This window comes from Terrapene carolina, unplaced genomic scaffold (genome assembly GCF_002925995.2).
Source record: "Terrapene carolina triunguis isolate 2854851 unplaced genomic scaffold, T_m_triunguis-2.0 Scaffold33, whole genome shotgun sequence".
NCBI lineage: Eukaryota > Metazoa > Chordata > Testudines > Emydidae > Terrapene > Terrapene triunguis.
The window spans coordinates 1956831-1970399 of record NW_020664384.1 but is presented as its reverse complement, the minus strand read 5'-3'; the positions used below and the strand labels follow the sequence as shown (position 1 = coordinate 1970399).

At 49.1% G+C, this 13569-nt stretch overlaps 1 protein-coding gene across 4 annotated transcripts in view; it reads right to left on the bottom strand.

The window, feature by feature from the left end:
* Positions 1 to 13569, bottom strand: part of LOC113406632 (amyloid-beta A4 protein) — a 322356-nt gene that overhangs the window by 75173 nt on the left and 233614 nt on the right. For all 4 annotated transcript variants that reach the window (XM_026652412.2, XM_026652414.2, XM_026652421.2 and 1 more), the window contains 2 exons: positions 9022 to 9096; positions 1555 to 1713 (listed from right to left, as the gene is read on the bottom strand). In XM_026652412.2, coding sequence (XP_026508197.1) covers positions 1555 to 1713; positions 9022 to 9096 — 234 coding nt within the window. The remainder of the gene's footprint in view (positions 1 to 1554; positions 1714 to 9021; positions 9097 to 13569) is intronic.

Genomic DNA, 13569 nt, shown 5'->3' with positions numbered 1-13569 from the left:
GATACAGGGTAAAAAGGTGAGCTCAAGTTGTAGGAGCCTACAAAAGACTGCATTATCACCATTTATAAATGTAACTGGGAAGATCTGAGTTTCCTTTAAGTCCCAGGTAATAGGGTTCTACAACCTTATCTGCAGGATAAACAAGCGTACCAGGATTTTGGAATAGAGGGGCTGAGTTAAAGCCGATGATGAAATATTAACTGGTTAATTAAAAACAAAACCAACCAACCAAAAAACCCCAAACCCTAGCATCTTCAAATTCTGTGATTTTGAGAATTTGTGTTTTCACCTGTAACCCAGTCTTCCTCATTTTAAAAATATTTATTGTTATAGCTACAATGCTGTTGCACATTAATCATCTATCTGAAAGACTTGTTTGTAGAAATTTTTGTTTTTTGCCTTGTGTCGTACAATGCACAATCTTGGAACGTGGAAGCCCAGCTTTTAAATCTTTCCTACCACTGTGGTTAAGTAGTGACAGTCTCTCACACAATCCAGCTGACAAGCAGTTTTCCTTCCAAAGGGGAATTTTTCCCAGCAAAGCGGATTTTTTTCCGTAAAGGAAACTATCCTACTCAAGTGACATCAGGGGGAGGTTCGCTGACACAGTCTATTCTGACAAGTAAGAGAGGTTAAACCTCTTACATAAGCCCAACTCCTGGTCATCATCACCAACATTCTAGCACATCAGAGAACTGTTCAGACTTTTAACCATAGGAATGTGTGGTGGTGATAGGAATTTCTGTTTCAAAATTTCAGTAGCCATGTATCTTCGACTGTCTTTTTTCTGCTCTGGCAGATTAACGAATGCTTTGGATGCATTTCCAAATTTATCACTTGCATTACTTTCCAATGTTGCTGAATCTGTACGTTGACTTAAAATCTTGTCAGTGCCCTAAGGGTTTTTCCATCTAATAAGTGTCAGTAAAATAGAAAATGATTGACTGTTTTCCACAAACTCTGAGTGGGCTCATTTTTCTCTGGGAAATACAGACCTATTATTTTTGGACTAAATTTAGTCATTACAAATATGGATTCATTAAAAATTCCATCCAATCCACATCTTGAAACTGGTGTTTATATCACAAACAACAACAATAATATTTAGCACATCTACTATATTTAAGATTCTGTTCTGGAGCTGAAGTCAAATGCCCAACAACCCTCACACAAGAGCTCTATCCCCCAGCATCCCAATATTTAAGCACACAAAAAAAATCACAAAACTTTGAGATGGAAAGGGCATCTTAAGTCTTACTGTTTGCACACCACACTGTAGCACTTAACTATTACTTTGTTGGGATTTGTGAGTGCTTTTAACTTCTGAAGCTCAGGTAATTTAGTATCAGGTGCCCAAATACAGATTAAGGAGCATAACTTTAGGAACCCAGGTTTGAAAATTTTGGGCAACATCCTTAGTGAATCTCTCATGAGGGAAAAGAAAATGTTATTCTGTGCCTTTATAGAGGGGAATTGTACTTTGGTGTGTTCCTCTCTCTAGGATATCTGATGTGATTTCTACATAGCAGGTTAAGTTTGTGGTATTCTACTTACTCTGGGAGGGACGGCTTGCAGAGCTGTGATATAGTTCTCCAGAGCAATGCGGCGACGGTCATTCAGCATGGCTTCCACTCTGGCCATGTGAGTCTCCACTAGCTGCTGTCTCTCATTTGCCGCTTCTTGTTCCAGTAATTCCACTTTCTCCTGGAAATGCTGCATGTTTCATGTTTAAAGAACAATAGTAGAACAATGGTTAAAAAGATTGGCAGAGCAAGGGTAAGTACCTTTTGTGCAGAGCATTAAAATCCTTCTCTACAAATGATGGAAGTGACCTGCCTTTTACTACAGTCAAGTGTGTTGATCTGTAGAATTTCAGAACCCTCCCCACACTGGCTTAAGATGGGAGCTTAGGTGCTCACCATGTCTGATCATCTGGGCATAATAACCAATCAAATATTTTTGCCTACTTCAGCATGACAACACATTAATCCTTCATGTGAGCCTGGGGATCCTGTTCAAGGTGATAAGATTCAGTGCAGGAAAGCATTTGATTTTAGTAGGCACCTTGCCCTCGGAGATTCTCAGGCTCTTCTGACTATCATGAACATATATATGGGGGAAAAATAAGTCCACCTTCAACGGAATGAAACATCAGAAATTTACTAAACATTGGTCATTTAGAAAATAAAAATGACCACAAGCTGGAAAAAGTCTGATAGGAAAAGGCTGAATAAACAAAAGACACAGAGCGAGACTGTGGGATTTAATAAGTAATATTCTGGTCCTTGATTTGTATCTGTCTTGTGATGCTGCACTGAAACCAACCTGGAAGTACATGAATGCCTTCCACATTAATTGAAGTGGCCCCAGTGGACCCAAAGGAGTCTCTGGCTCTTTAGATTATAGGCAGCTGTACTTGGGCTACGTTTTTGTGTATGGTTAGTTTGCTATTTGGGGAATGCTGTCCTTTCTTTCTATTAGCATATTCAGATAAATTTGATGAAAAGACAGTTACTTTTCCCGTAACTGGTGTTCTTCGAGATGTGTTGCTCATGTCTATTCCACAATAGGTGTGCGTGCTCGCCACGTGCACCGGTGCCGGAAGTTTTTCCCCTAGCAGTATCCATACGGGAGCGCGCTAGCGACCCCTAGAGTGGCGCCTCAATGGCGTGATATAAGGGGCGCTGCGTGCTCCCCCCACCCTCCGTTCCTTCTTGTCAGACAACTCCGACAGAGGGGAAGGAGGGAGGGATGTGGAATAGACATGAGCAACACATCTCGAAGAACACCAGTTACGGAAAAGGTAACTGTCTTTTCTTCTTTGAGTGATTGCTCATGTGTATTCCACAATAGGTGATTCCAAGCTATATCTGCTGGAGGTGGGTAGGAGTTCACAAATTCTCGGGACGGAGCACAGCCCTGCCAAACCTAGCGTCCTCCCTGGCCTGAGAGACAATCACAAAATGCAAGGTGAACGTGTGAACTGAAGACCAAGTGGCAGCCCTGCAAATGTCCTGAATGGGGACATGGGCCAAAAAGGCAGCCGATGAGGCCTGTGTCCTAGTCGAGTGCGCCTTCACAATTGGTGGCGGAGGGATTCCCGCCAGGTCATCACAGGTACGGATGCACGAGGTGATCCAGTTGGAGAGCCGCTGAGTGGAGATCGGCCGACCTTTCATGTGCTCGGCCGAGGTGATGAACAGTTGCGAGGACTTTCTGAACTGCTTAGTCCACTTCAGGTAAAAAGCCAGAGCCCGTCTCACATCCAGGGTGTGGGGGCGGCGCTCCTCGCTGGACCCATGTGATAGGCAGAGACCACCTTTGGGAGGAACGAAGGGTGCGGGCGGAGCTGGACCTTATCTTTATGAAACACCGTGTACATGGGCTTGGAGGTCAGGGCCCTGAGTTCCAAGACCCGCCTAGCCGACCTGATCGCAACCAGGAAGGCCACCTTCCACAAGAGGTGTGACCAGGAGCATGTGGCTAGTGGCTCAAACGGGGGCCCCGTCAGACAGGCCAACACCAGGTTTAGGTCCCACTGCAGGATTGGGGGCCTAACATACGGGAATAGGCAATCCAACCCCCTAAGGAATCGGCCAGTCATAGCATGGGAGAATATCGTGTGGCCCTGCACCAGCAGATGGAAGGCTGATATGGCTGCCAGGTGCACCTTGTCTGATGAAGGTGCTAGGCCCTGGGCTCTAAGGTGAAAGAAGTAGTCCAGAATAAGCTGGATCGGGGCAGCCACCAGGGAAATGCCACGCTCGTCTGCTCATCTGGAAAACGGAGACCACTTTGCCAAGTAGGCTCGGCATGTGGAGGGCCTGCTTTCTAGAAGGACACGCTGAACCCCTTCCGAGCACGTCCTTTCCTCCCGACCTAACCATTGAGTAGCTATGCCATGAGGTGGAGTGCTGCTAGGTTGGGGTGGAGGAGGCAGCCCTGGTCCTGGGAGAGCAGGTCTGGGCGGAAGGGCAATGGCGGGGTGACTGCCAGGCCCGTGAGGGTCTCGTACCAATGATGCCTGGGCCATGCCAGGGCAATCAGAAGGACCCGGGCCTTGTCCGTCTTTATCTGTTCCAGGATCTTGCCGATCAGCGGGAACGGGGGAAAGGCACAGAGAAACTGGCTTGACCAGGACAGGAGGAAGGCATCCGAGATAGCGTCCCCCCACCCTGGAACAGAACCAGGGACAGCGACAGTTCTGCCGAGTCACGAACAGGTCCACCTGGAGAGTTCCCCACACTTGGAAAAGTCCTCTGGGTGGAGAGACCACTCATGCTGAGAGGAGAAGTCCCTGCTCAAGCGATCCGCCCGCGCGTTCCGGGTACCCGGCAGATGGAAGGCCCGTAGGCAGATGTCGAGGGCTGAACAAAAGTCCCACAGCCTGAGGGCTTCGTGGCAGAGGGCAGAGGATCGGGCCCCGCCTTGCCTGTTGATGTAGAACATCGAGGCCGTGTTGTCCTTGAGGACACTGACCATCTGGCCCTCCAGATGCGAGCGGAAGGCCATGCATGCCAGCCGTACCACCCTGAGCTCCTTGACGTTTATGTGGAGGGTCAGATCCTGAGCCAACCACAGAGCTTGGGTCTAAACGTTCCCCACATGGGCCCCCCATCCCAGGTCCGATGTGTTGGACACCAATTCCAGTGACAGGGTCCTGCCCCCTGAACAGGACCCCTTGGAGCATGTTTCTCGGGGAGGACCACCACCGTAGGGAGGTGATCACTGGCTCAGGCACCGTGAGGACTTTGTCCATCCTGTCCCTGGCTTGGGAAAACTCCGAGGCCAACCAGAGCTGGAGGGGCCTCATCCTGAGTCTGGCGTGATGGACCACATACGTGCACGCCGACATGTGACCCAAGAGCTAGAGGCACGCTCTCGCTATTGTCACCGGAAACCTTGTGACCGTGTCGATGAGCCCCTTTGGGGTCTCAAACCTGTTCGGTGGGAAGGAGGCTCTGGCCGACAAGGCGTTCAGGACCGCCCCGATAAACTCTATGCGTTGTACCGGGACTAACATGGACTTGGTGTTGTTTACCAACAGGCCCAAAGTGGTGCACGTGGACAGAAGCAGCACCACTTGATCCCGCACCTGCGACTGGGAGCTGCCCTTGACCAACCAGTCATCCAGATAGGGGAAGATCTGGACCCCGCAGCGCCTGAGGTAGGCCACCACCACTGACATACATTTCGTGAATACCCTGGGGACAGTGGACAGGCCAAATGGGAGGACTGTAAATTGGTAGTGTTCCTGCGCCACCGTGAAATGGAGGAAGCGGCTGTGCCCCTCGAATATATGAATGTGGAAGTACGCATCCTGCAAATCAAGGGCGGCGTACCAGTCCCCGGGATTCAAGGGAGGGGATGATCGAGGCCAGGGAGACCATACAGAACTTGAGCTTCACCATGTACTGGTTCAGGCCTTGCAGGCCCAAGATGGGCCTGAGCCCCGCTTTGGCATTCGGGATAAGGAAATAGTGGGAGTAGTACCTCGTGCCTTTGAAATCCCCTGGTACCACTTCCACCGCTCCTAGGCTCAGGAGCCGCCCTGCCTCGTGCGAGGGGTCCCCCAGGAGGGACGGGGGTGGGAGTCCGTTGGGTGGGGGGAAGTAAACTGGAGGGTGTAGCTCCAGGAGATGGTGTAGAGGACCAATCGGTCCAAGGTCAGCCGCGACCTCTCCGGGAGGAAATCGCACAACCAATTGGAGAAGGGAAGCTTTATTGAGGGTAGATCCCTGATGAGAACAGGCAGGGTGCCCCCAGGCGTCCCGTCAAAACCCCCTTTTCCCCGCTTGCTTGCCCTTGGAGGACCCAGGCTGGGGGGCAGGCTGAGACTGCCCCCCTGGGCGCCTATTATAGTCCCGCGACTTCTTATAAGCGGTCTCGTATTTTGAATGGGTGGCCTGAGCGGGAGTCCGCTGCGGCTTGAACTTAGGTTTAGCCGGAGCCGGAACATAGAGACCCAGAGTCTGGAGAGTCATGCGGGAGTCTTTCAGGCCATGCAGCTTTGTATACATTTGTTCCACAAACAGAGCTTTGCCATCAAACGGGAGGTCCTGCAGGGAGGTCTGCGCCTCGCTGGACAGCCCAGAGAGCAGGAGCCATGACGCCGTTCTCATGGACACCGCGGAGGCCATGGACCGCGCGGCCGTGTCCGCTGCATTTGAAGCTGCCTGCAGGGTTGCCCTGGCAGCCGCTGTGCCCTCCTCCACCAGCGCTTTGAACTCCTTCCTGTCGCGCTCCTGGAGGGAGTCCTCGAACTTGGGCAGGGAGCCCCACAGATTGAACTCATACCGGCCCAGGAGAGCCTGGTGGTTCGCCACCCATAACTGGAAACTTGAGGACGAATACATTTTTCTTCCAAATGAGTCCAGCCTCCTTGAATCTTTATTTTTCGGGGTAGGGGCTAGTTGGCCCTGCCATTCCCTGTGGTTGACCAACTCAACCACCAGGGAGTTACAAGCAGGGTGGGTGTATAAGTATTCATGCCCTTGGCGGGTACAAAATACTTGCGTTCCGCTCTCTTAGAGACGGGGGCCAATGAGCCCGGGGTTTGCCATAGGGCATTTGAAAATTTCGCCACCCCTTCGTGGAGAGGCAAGGCCACCCTGCCCGGTGCCGAAGAGGACAGTACATTAAACAGGGAGTCCGAGGGCTCCTCCATCTCCTCTGCTTGGAGGTGGAGGCTTGATGCCACACTTTTTAAGAATTCTTCGTGGGCCCTAAAGTCCTCCTGCAGGACGGAGGCAGGAGGAGCTGTAATCGCCTCATCCACCGAGGGTGAGGAGGCCGGTGCGGTACTTTGTGTGTCCACCGGCACTGGAGGGTCCACCACCTGGTCGGTCTCCGGGCACGGTGCCGAGGATGTACCTCCCACCAACTCCTTCCTCAGAGGTCTGGAGAGGGAGGCCGATGGTCCTTCTGAGGCTCCGGCCACTGAGCGAGCCCCCACCGGGGGCTGCATCAGGGGCCACAGTGCCCACTGGTACCATTGGGCCAGCCATGGGGCCCGGTGCCACTGCACCTGCTGTGAAACCGGTGGAGCCGGCTGTTCGGCCTGGCCCATGGATGGACGACTACGAAGGGAGGCTGGGCTGACATACGACCTGCCGCTGTCCCTGGACCAGGAGGAGCAGCGTCGCTGGGAGTGATGCTGACCACGGGACCGCGATCCTGACGTGGAGGACTGGTACTGTCGGTAACAGTTGCTCTGTGATCAGCTCCGGCGGGCAGACCCGTGATGGTGAGATGACGGCGACTGATGCCCGGGGCTGCGGAGGTGGTGCCATGGCGAGGTCCTGGAGCGGGATGACAAACGGGAACGACGTCGACGTTTGTGCCGTGACCGGCTGCGATAACCCCTCTGAGACTAGGACCTTTGGTGTAGTCTGCCTCCATCCTGTCGGTGTTCGCTCCTCGAGGCGGAGTGGTGCCAAGAGTCTCGGGCAGACGGAACCCAACCAGACAGGCTGGTGGGCGTCGAGGGTGATCCATGTGGACTTTGCCCTGAACGGTCGCTGGGCCGTGAACAGCATCGGGAACATTCCCTCGACTGAGACCGGCACCGAGCCGGGGGTGACTGCAGAGATCCCAGCGGCAGCTTGCCTCTGGAGCGTGGGGCCGACATCAGCGGTGCTCCCGGCATGGACATAACATCCCGGGCTGCCTGCCGGGCCTCCGGTGTGGAGGGCATCTGGACATGTGGGGAGGCCAGCTCCGAAAGGGCCGGGCTACTCCGCTCGACTTGAGTCAGAAGCCTAGAGGCCGGCGGGGATCGAGGACTGCCCAACATGGGTCTAGCCTCTGTCCCGGGTTTACTCCAGTGCCGCGGCAAAGAAGACCTCTTCCTAGCCTTCTTGGCGTGCCCCGTGGACGGGGAGTGGTGCCGAATAGTCGATGGTGCCAAAGGGTTGCCGTGCACCGACACCGCAGTACCCGGTGCTGACTCGGAGCGGCGCGGCGGAACTGGGGTCAGCGCTGACTCCATCAGAATAGCCCGGAGCCTAATGTCCCTTTCTCTGTTGGTCTGAGGCTTAAACGACTTGCAAATCTTGCAGCGATTGCTGAGATGGGTTCCCCCCCAAACAACGTAAACAGTCCACATGCCGATCACTCACTGGCATAGATCATCTACAAGTGTTGCACGACTTAAAACCTGGGGCATGGGGCACGCCCCAGCCGGGGTGCTCTAGCTAAATTAAACTAACTAAACAACTAACTAACTACAGGTACCAAAGACTGAACGAACAAGCTGTTTCGGGGATGAGCTACAGCCAAGCTGGAGCAGAGCAGTTCCGAAGCATCTTCACTGGCGGCAAGAAGGAACCGAGGGTGGGGGGAGCGCGCAGCACCCCTTTTACTGCGCCATGGAGGTGCCACTCCAGGGGTCGCTAGGGCGCTCCCCTACAGGTACTGCTAGGGGAAGAACTTCTGGCACTGGTGCACATGGCAAGCACACACACCTATTGTGGAATACACATGAGAAATCACTCGAAGAAGAACCCTCTGCCCTGATACAGGCCCTCCGAACATTCCCAATATTTCAGAAAGAAAAATAGTTCATTTCCAGTTTGGCTGAAGGTTTATTTTGAGTGGGGTTGGTTCCTATTCCAATCTCCCAAAACCTGTTTGCCCATTTCTACTTGAAACTAAGATACTCGTGCAGTATCAAAAGTTTATACTGTTACAATTCTGGTGTAACTACTCCCGACAGCTGGGATGGTCAAAGTGGCCTAAGGGGGAATGGGGTTCCCAACTCCTTCTGAAGAAAAATCTTAAATGTCATTGAAAACTTTCCCCTACAGTGGTAACACTGTAAATTGTGAGGCTCTCCACTGGAATTCAACTGCTAAGTATAAAAGCATATAGACTGATATCTGGCAGCTAAAAGAGCAACAGTAAAAGCAGAAAATAATAATTCCCCAACACAAATATGCTTCCAAATTATACCACAGCTAGCATGGTTCGTATTTTATTTGCAACCCCAATTGGTCTGCTTGTAATTGTGTTTTTCTTTACCTGGATAACAGCCTTCTTATCAGCCTTTGGCAAGTTCTTTGCTTGGCGTTCCGCTTCTTCCCATTCCCTCATGACCTAAACAGCAACAAAACACGGAGCATAACTTTTGAGTTTTTCTCTGATGGTTTGGGATTTAGCAACAGTCAAATAACATAGTGCAGATAATCATCTCTTTTTCTCCCCTTATAAAGAATAGTTGCAACTTTAACAGAGTCTTGTTGTCAATTTAAAAACAAGAAATGGATCACCGTGTCTGAACATCATCCACGTTCTCTCAACTTGAGGTTGCTAGAAGTGAAGCAATGCATTAACTGTAGATGTTTAACAGACCCTCCAGCATCAGCAGAGGAAGTAGAGTTACTAGATGGGTTAACATACTGACCTTTTCATCTCAGAGAAAAATAAGCGTTTTAAATCTATTTTATGTCCTCAGTTAAAATGAACCAATTTCAATTGATTCTAAAAGGCATTCATTCACATCACAAACTCTTCTAGTTTTTGATGGAGTACATCAGCTGGCTTTTGATCAGACCAGGGCAAGACTATGTGCAATTTCTGCTAGTCTGTTCTGTATGCATGCTGAACACAAAGAACTGAGCTTACTTGTATCCCAAGTACAATATTGGCAGAAGAACAATATAGGAAAACTTGCAGTAGGCTTATTTTGAACAGTCTGAAAGGTCACCTGCTACGGGGAACGAAAAGCAATACTCTCTTGCAAAGGGGGGCAACTGCTGTTTCCTTCTCTGACTGTGTGTTCTATATGTGCCATTTGAAATCACTGTAAATTGTTATCAAAAACATGACCTTGCTCACGAATGTCCCCATTTCATTCCTAGGCAGCAATCTTTTAAGACAGCACATTCTGTGCATTAGTAGAACTTCTTCCACTGAACACTGCACGTGCAAACAACAGTGACTTCTGTTTGCACGACTGTAAATAAATAAATAAATAAATAACCCCCCCAACTTTCCTGCAAAATACACAGGTTTCCCTTCCCCGTCCCTCAATGGAAAATGCAGCCTTCATGACATTTAGAACAGAAACTCATTTAAATACTTTTTCCAAAGGGCAGGCGTGACAGGGTCCCCGAGGTGCAACCTGGGCTGTGGGATCGCTGAGCCCTCCAAACCCACTAACCTGGGCTGCTTCTCACATTGTGATGCTGATGTCAAGCTACAAGCCTCTGACAGGCACTGCACGTACACAGCCATCCACAGGCTGGGACACACCCAACTGAGTTGTGTGAACGTTCTCCCAGCCACTCATGAACTATCAATAGAGAGGCTCCAGCCAATTCCCCTCAGCTCCCCAGCCTTGCACCCCAGAACTGTGTCGTCTTGCACTGGTCAGAAGCCTGGCCAGTATAAGCTCATTACCTAGTTCACCACTCCGACAAAAGGGTAGCGCACGTGCACCAGCCCTTGGTTAATCTGAGCTGAGATTTCCCAAGCAGTTCAGCTACAACACACTGTTTTTAGGTAAAATATAAAACAGATTTATTAACTACAGAAAGCTAAATGTTAAGTGATTATAAGTGGTAGGCATAAAGGTCAGAGACAATTACCTCAAGAAATAAAAATAGAAACACACATTTTAAATCCTAAACTTTTAGTCTAAGCCAGAGTTGAATCAAACAATGTCTCACCCTGACAGATGGTACAAGCCGGCTACAGTTCCTCAATAAACAGGCTGGGACTAACCTTCCAGGGCTGGGCCCAATCTTTCCTAGTTGAAAGTCTTTTTTCTCCAGACCTTCTTCCAGGTGTTGAGATGGGGGTAGGGGGGAGGGAAAAGAGAGAGAGAGGCGCCAAATGATTATGTCACTTCCCCTCTTTTATACTTTCTTTCAGCTTGCTGGAAAGATCTTGCTGTGATGAGGGGTTCAGGCAGTCCCCACTGGTCAAGCAGTCTCTATTGCATACGTGCCTTCTCTAAGGAGTCTCTGGGATAGTGGATTCTTTTCTTGATGGGTGTTGATGAGCCATTAACACTGTATGGCTATGGATGGCTACTCAATGGTTGTAACTGAAAGGCTGGTTGTGGGTGTTCCCAACCTCACAACATATTTCAGTAACACACATAGTAATACTTCATAACTTCACATACTATGATAGTACACACAATCCAACAGGATATTAACGTTCAACAGATCAAGACTTTTAAAATGATGCCTCACAAGGTATACTTTGTACAAAACATATTAATCATATCACCATGGTGAATATGGAGGTTCCAGGGTGCTGCTTTGAGGTACAGAGTGTCACAGGAGGAAAAATATAAGGTTCACAGTTACACATGCTATTTAGAAAGAAAGGAAAAAAAGATTCACCGTATATGCATTTCTAATACACTTTAAGGTTGAACTGCAATTTTGTTATAATGCATCTCTACGATGGAAAGACATTAACTTGAAAAAAGCAATGCACACTGTTCCTCCTGAAAATGAGATGACTCCTTTCAAATTAGGCTATTTTGTTTTATACAGGGGTGTTTCTGGTCTTCAACAATGACTGGCCAAAGAGTAGTGAAATGTATTTCAGTAGCCAGTGTAATGCTGCGAATCCTAAAGTAAGCAAGTTTTGCACTGCCTGCTTCTGGACTTCAGAGGCATATTGTTTTTGAACTGATTAGGAGCAGTGTGGCTGGTATTTAGATAATGGTTAGAAGCTCAGAGGTCATACTGTGACTGAAAAATATTTTAAAACAAATAGACCTGAAATTATTTAACTTGTAAGTCATGGCCTAGACCTCAATAAACTTCTACTAGCATCTATCAGTTGAAATCAGAAGCCCTAAGAACATACATGAGGTGATAGTTTAAACATACTCCATCAATTACAGGCTCTTTTAACTGGAAAACTAACTATCCTATTTTGGCTAGTCCCAGAAATGTGGAACAAGAAAGGTGGAGGAGTTACTTACCTTGTACAGTAATCTGAGTTCTACGAGATGTGTGCTCAATTGGAGATTTTTGTCAGCAGCGTCTGCAGGTCCGCATCTGTGCCCTAGTCACCCTCATGCCCCAATACAAAAGTATATAGGGAAAGATCGACCCACCACCACATCTGTTCCTTCTCAATCACGGAAGTCCCAAGAAAGAGACTCCAAGGCAGACGGGAAGGAGGGCAGGCAGTGGAGCACCCATAGGGACAGACATCTCAAAGAACTCAAGTTATTGTGCAAGAGAAGTAACCTCTCCTTCGACTAGTGTCCTATAGGTGCTCCCATCAGGAGATTCCCAAGAAGTACCTCCATCATGGAGAAGGGTGCCAAGGAAGCAGATATAGTACAGACCATAGGAAAGCTGTGTCAGTCCTGGGATCAGGCATGAGAACATAATGCTGGTAAAATGTATGAGGCGAACACCAGGTGGCTGCCCAACAGATGTCTGAAATGGGTACATTTTTGAGAAGTGCTACAGAGGTAGACCTTGCCCTGGTGGAATGAGCAATAACTCTCAGAGGAGAAGAACCCCCAAGGCTTTTTAGCATTACAGCATCTGTAATCCATTTGGACAGTCTTTGAATAGAGATCAGATGTCCTTTAATTTGTTCTGCAAAAGAGACAAAGAATTTAGCGGATGCCTGAAAGGGCCTAATCCTGTCAAGGCAAAAGCTTTTTTAATGTTCAGTGTATAGAGGCTCCATTCTTCTCTTGAAGAGTGAGGCTTGGGGTAAAATACTAGTAGGTGAATTTCTTCATTAACATGGAATTCAGACGAGTTTAGGAAGGAAGTGAGAGTGGACACCGAGTCAACACCATATATGGTGAGTCCATCTTTAAGGACTGACGTTCCCCCACCCTCCTGGAGGAAGTAATGGTGACAAGGAATGAGATCTTTAGGGACAAATGAAGGAGGAAACAACTCCCCAGATGTTCAAATGTAGAGCACTGAAAACTAAGGCGATGTCCCATGATGCAATTGTTTCATTGATAGGAAGGAAAAGGTTGAATAGGCTTTTGCAATGGTGGGGTGGGCAAAGACTTAGAATCCTCTATGGAGGGTGAAATGCTGTGATGGAAGTGTGCACCCCAAACTATGAGGGAGGCATCTGTGGTGATAATCCTCGTGGGAGGGGCAGTACCAATGGAACTCCTATGCATACCTTTTGAGGATCCTTTCACCAGTTCATAGAATTGAGGACCTTCTGAGGTCTGGACACCTGCTTAGATAGATTGTGTCTGTTGGCTGTATAGACGGTTCTCAACCATGCTTAAGGACACAGAGTGAAGTCTTGCTAAGGGAGTCACAAATGTGCAGGTTACTACATGGCCCAGAAGTTGCCGGCACACCCTTGCAGTGTTTTATGGACCCTCTTGTATTGTTGAGACAAGGTTGGCCATTGTGGTGAATTGGTCCCTGGTTCAGTATGCTCTGGCAAAAGAGGAGTCCAGAGTGGCTCTGATGAAGTCCATATGTTGTGTGGTGTTAGGGTAGACTTCTCCAAGTTGAAGTGGAGACCCAGAGAGTGATACAGAGACAGGGCCTTGCTGGTTGCTGTCTGTGCTTTGAGAAGTGAGGGGCCCTTTTGGAGCTGATCGTC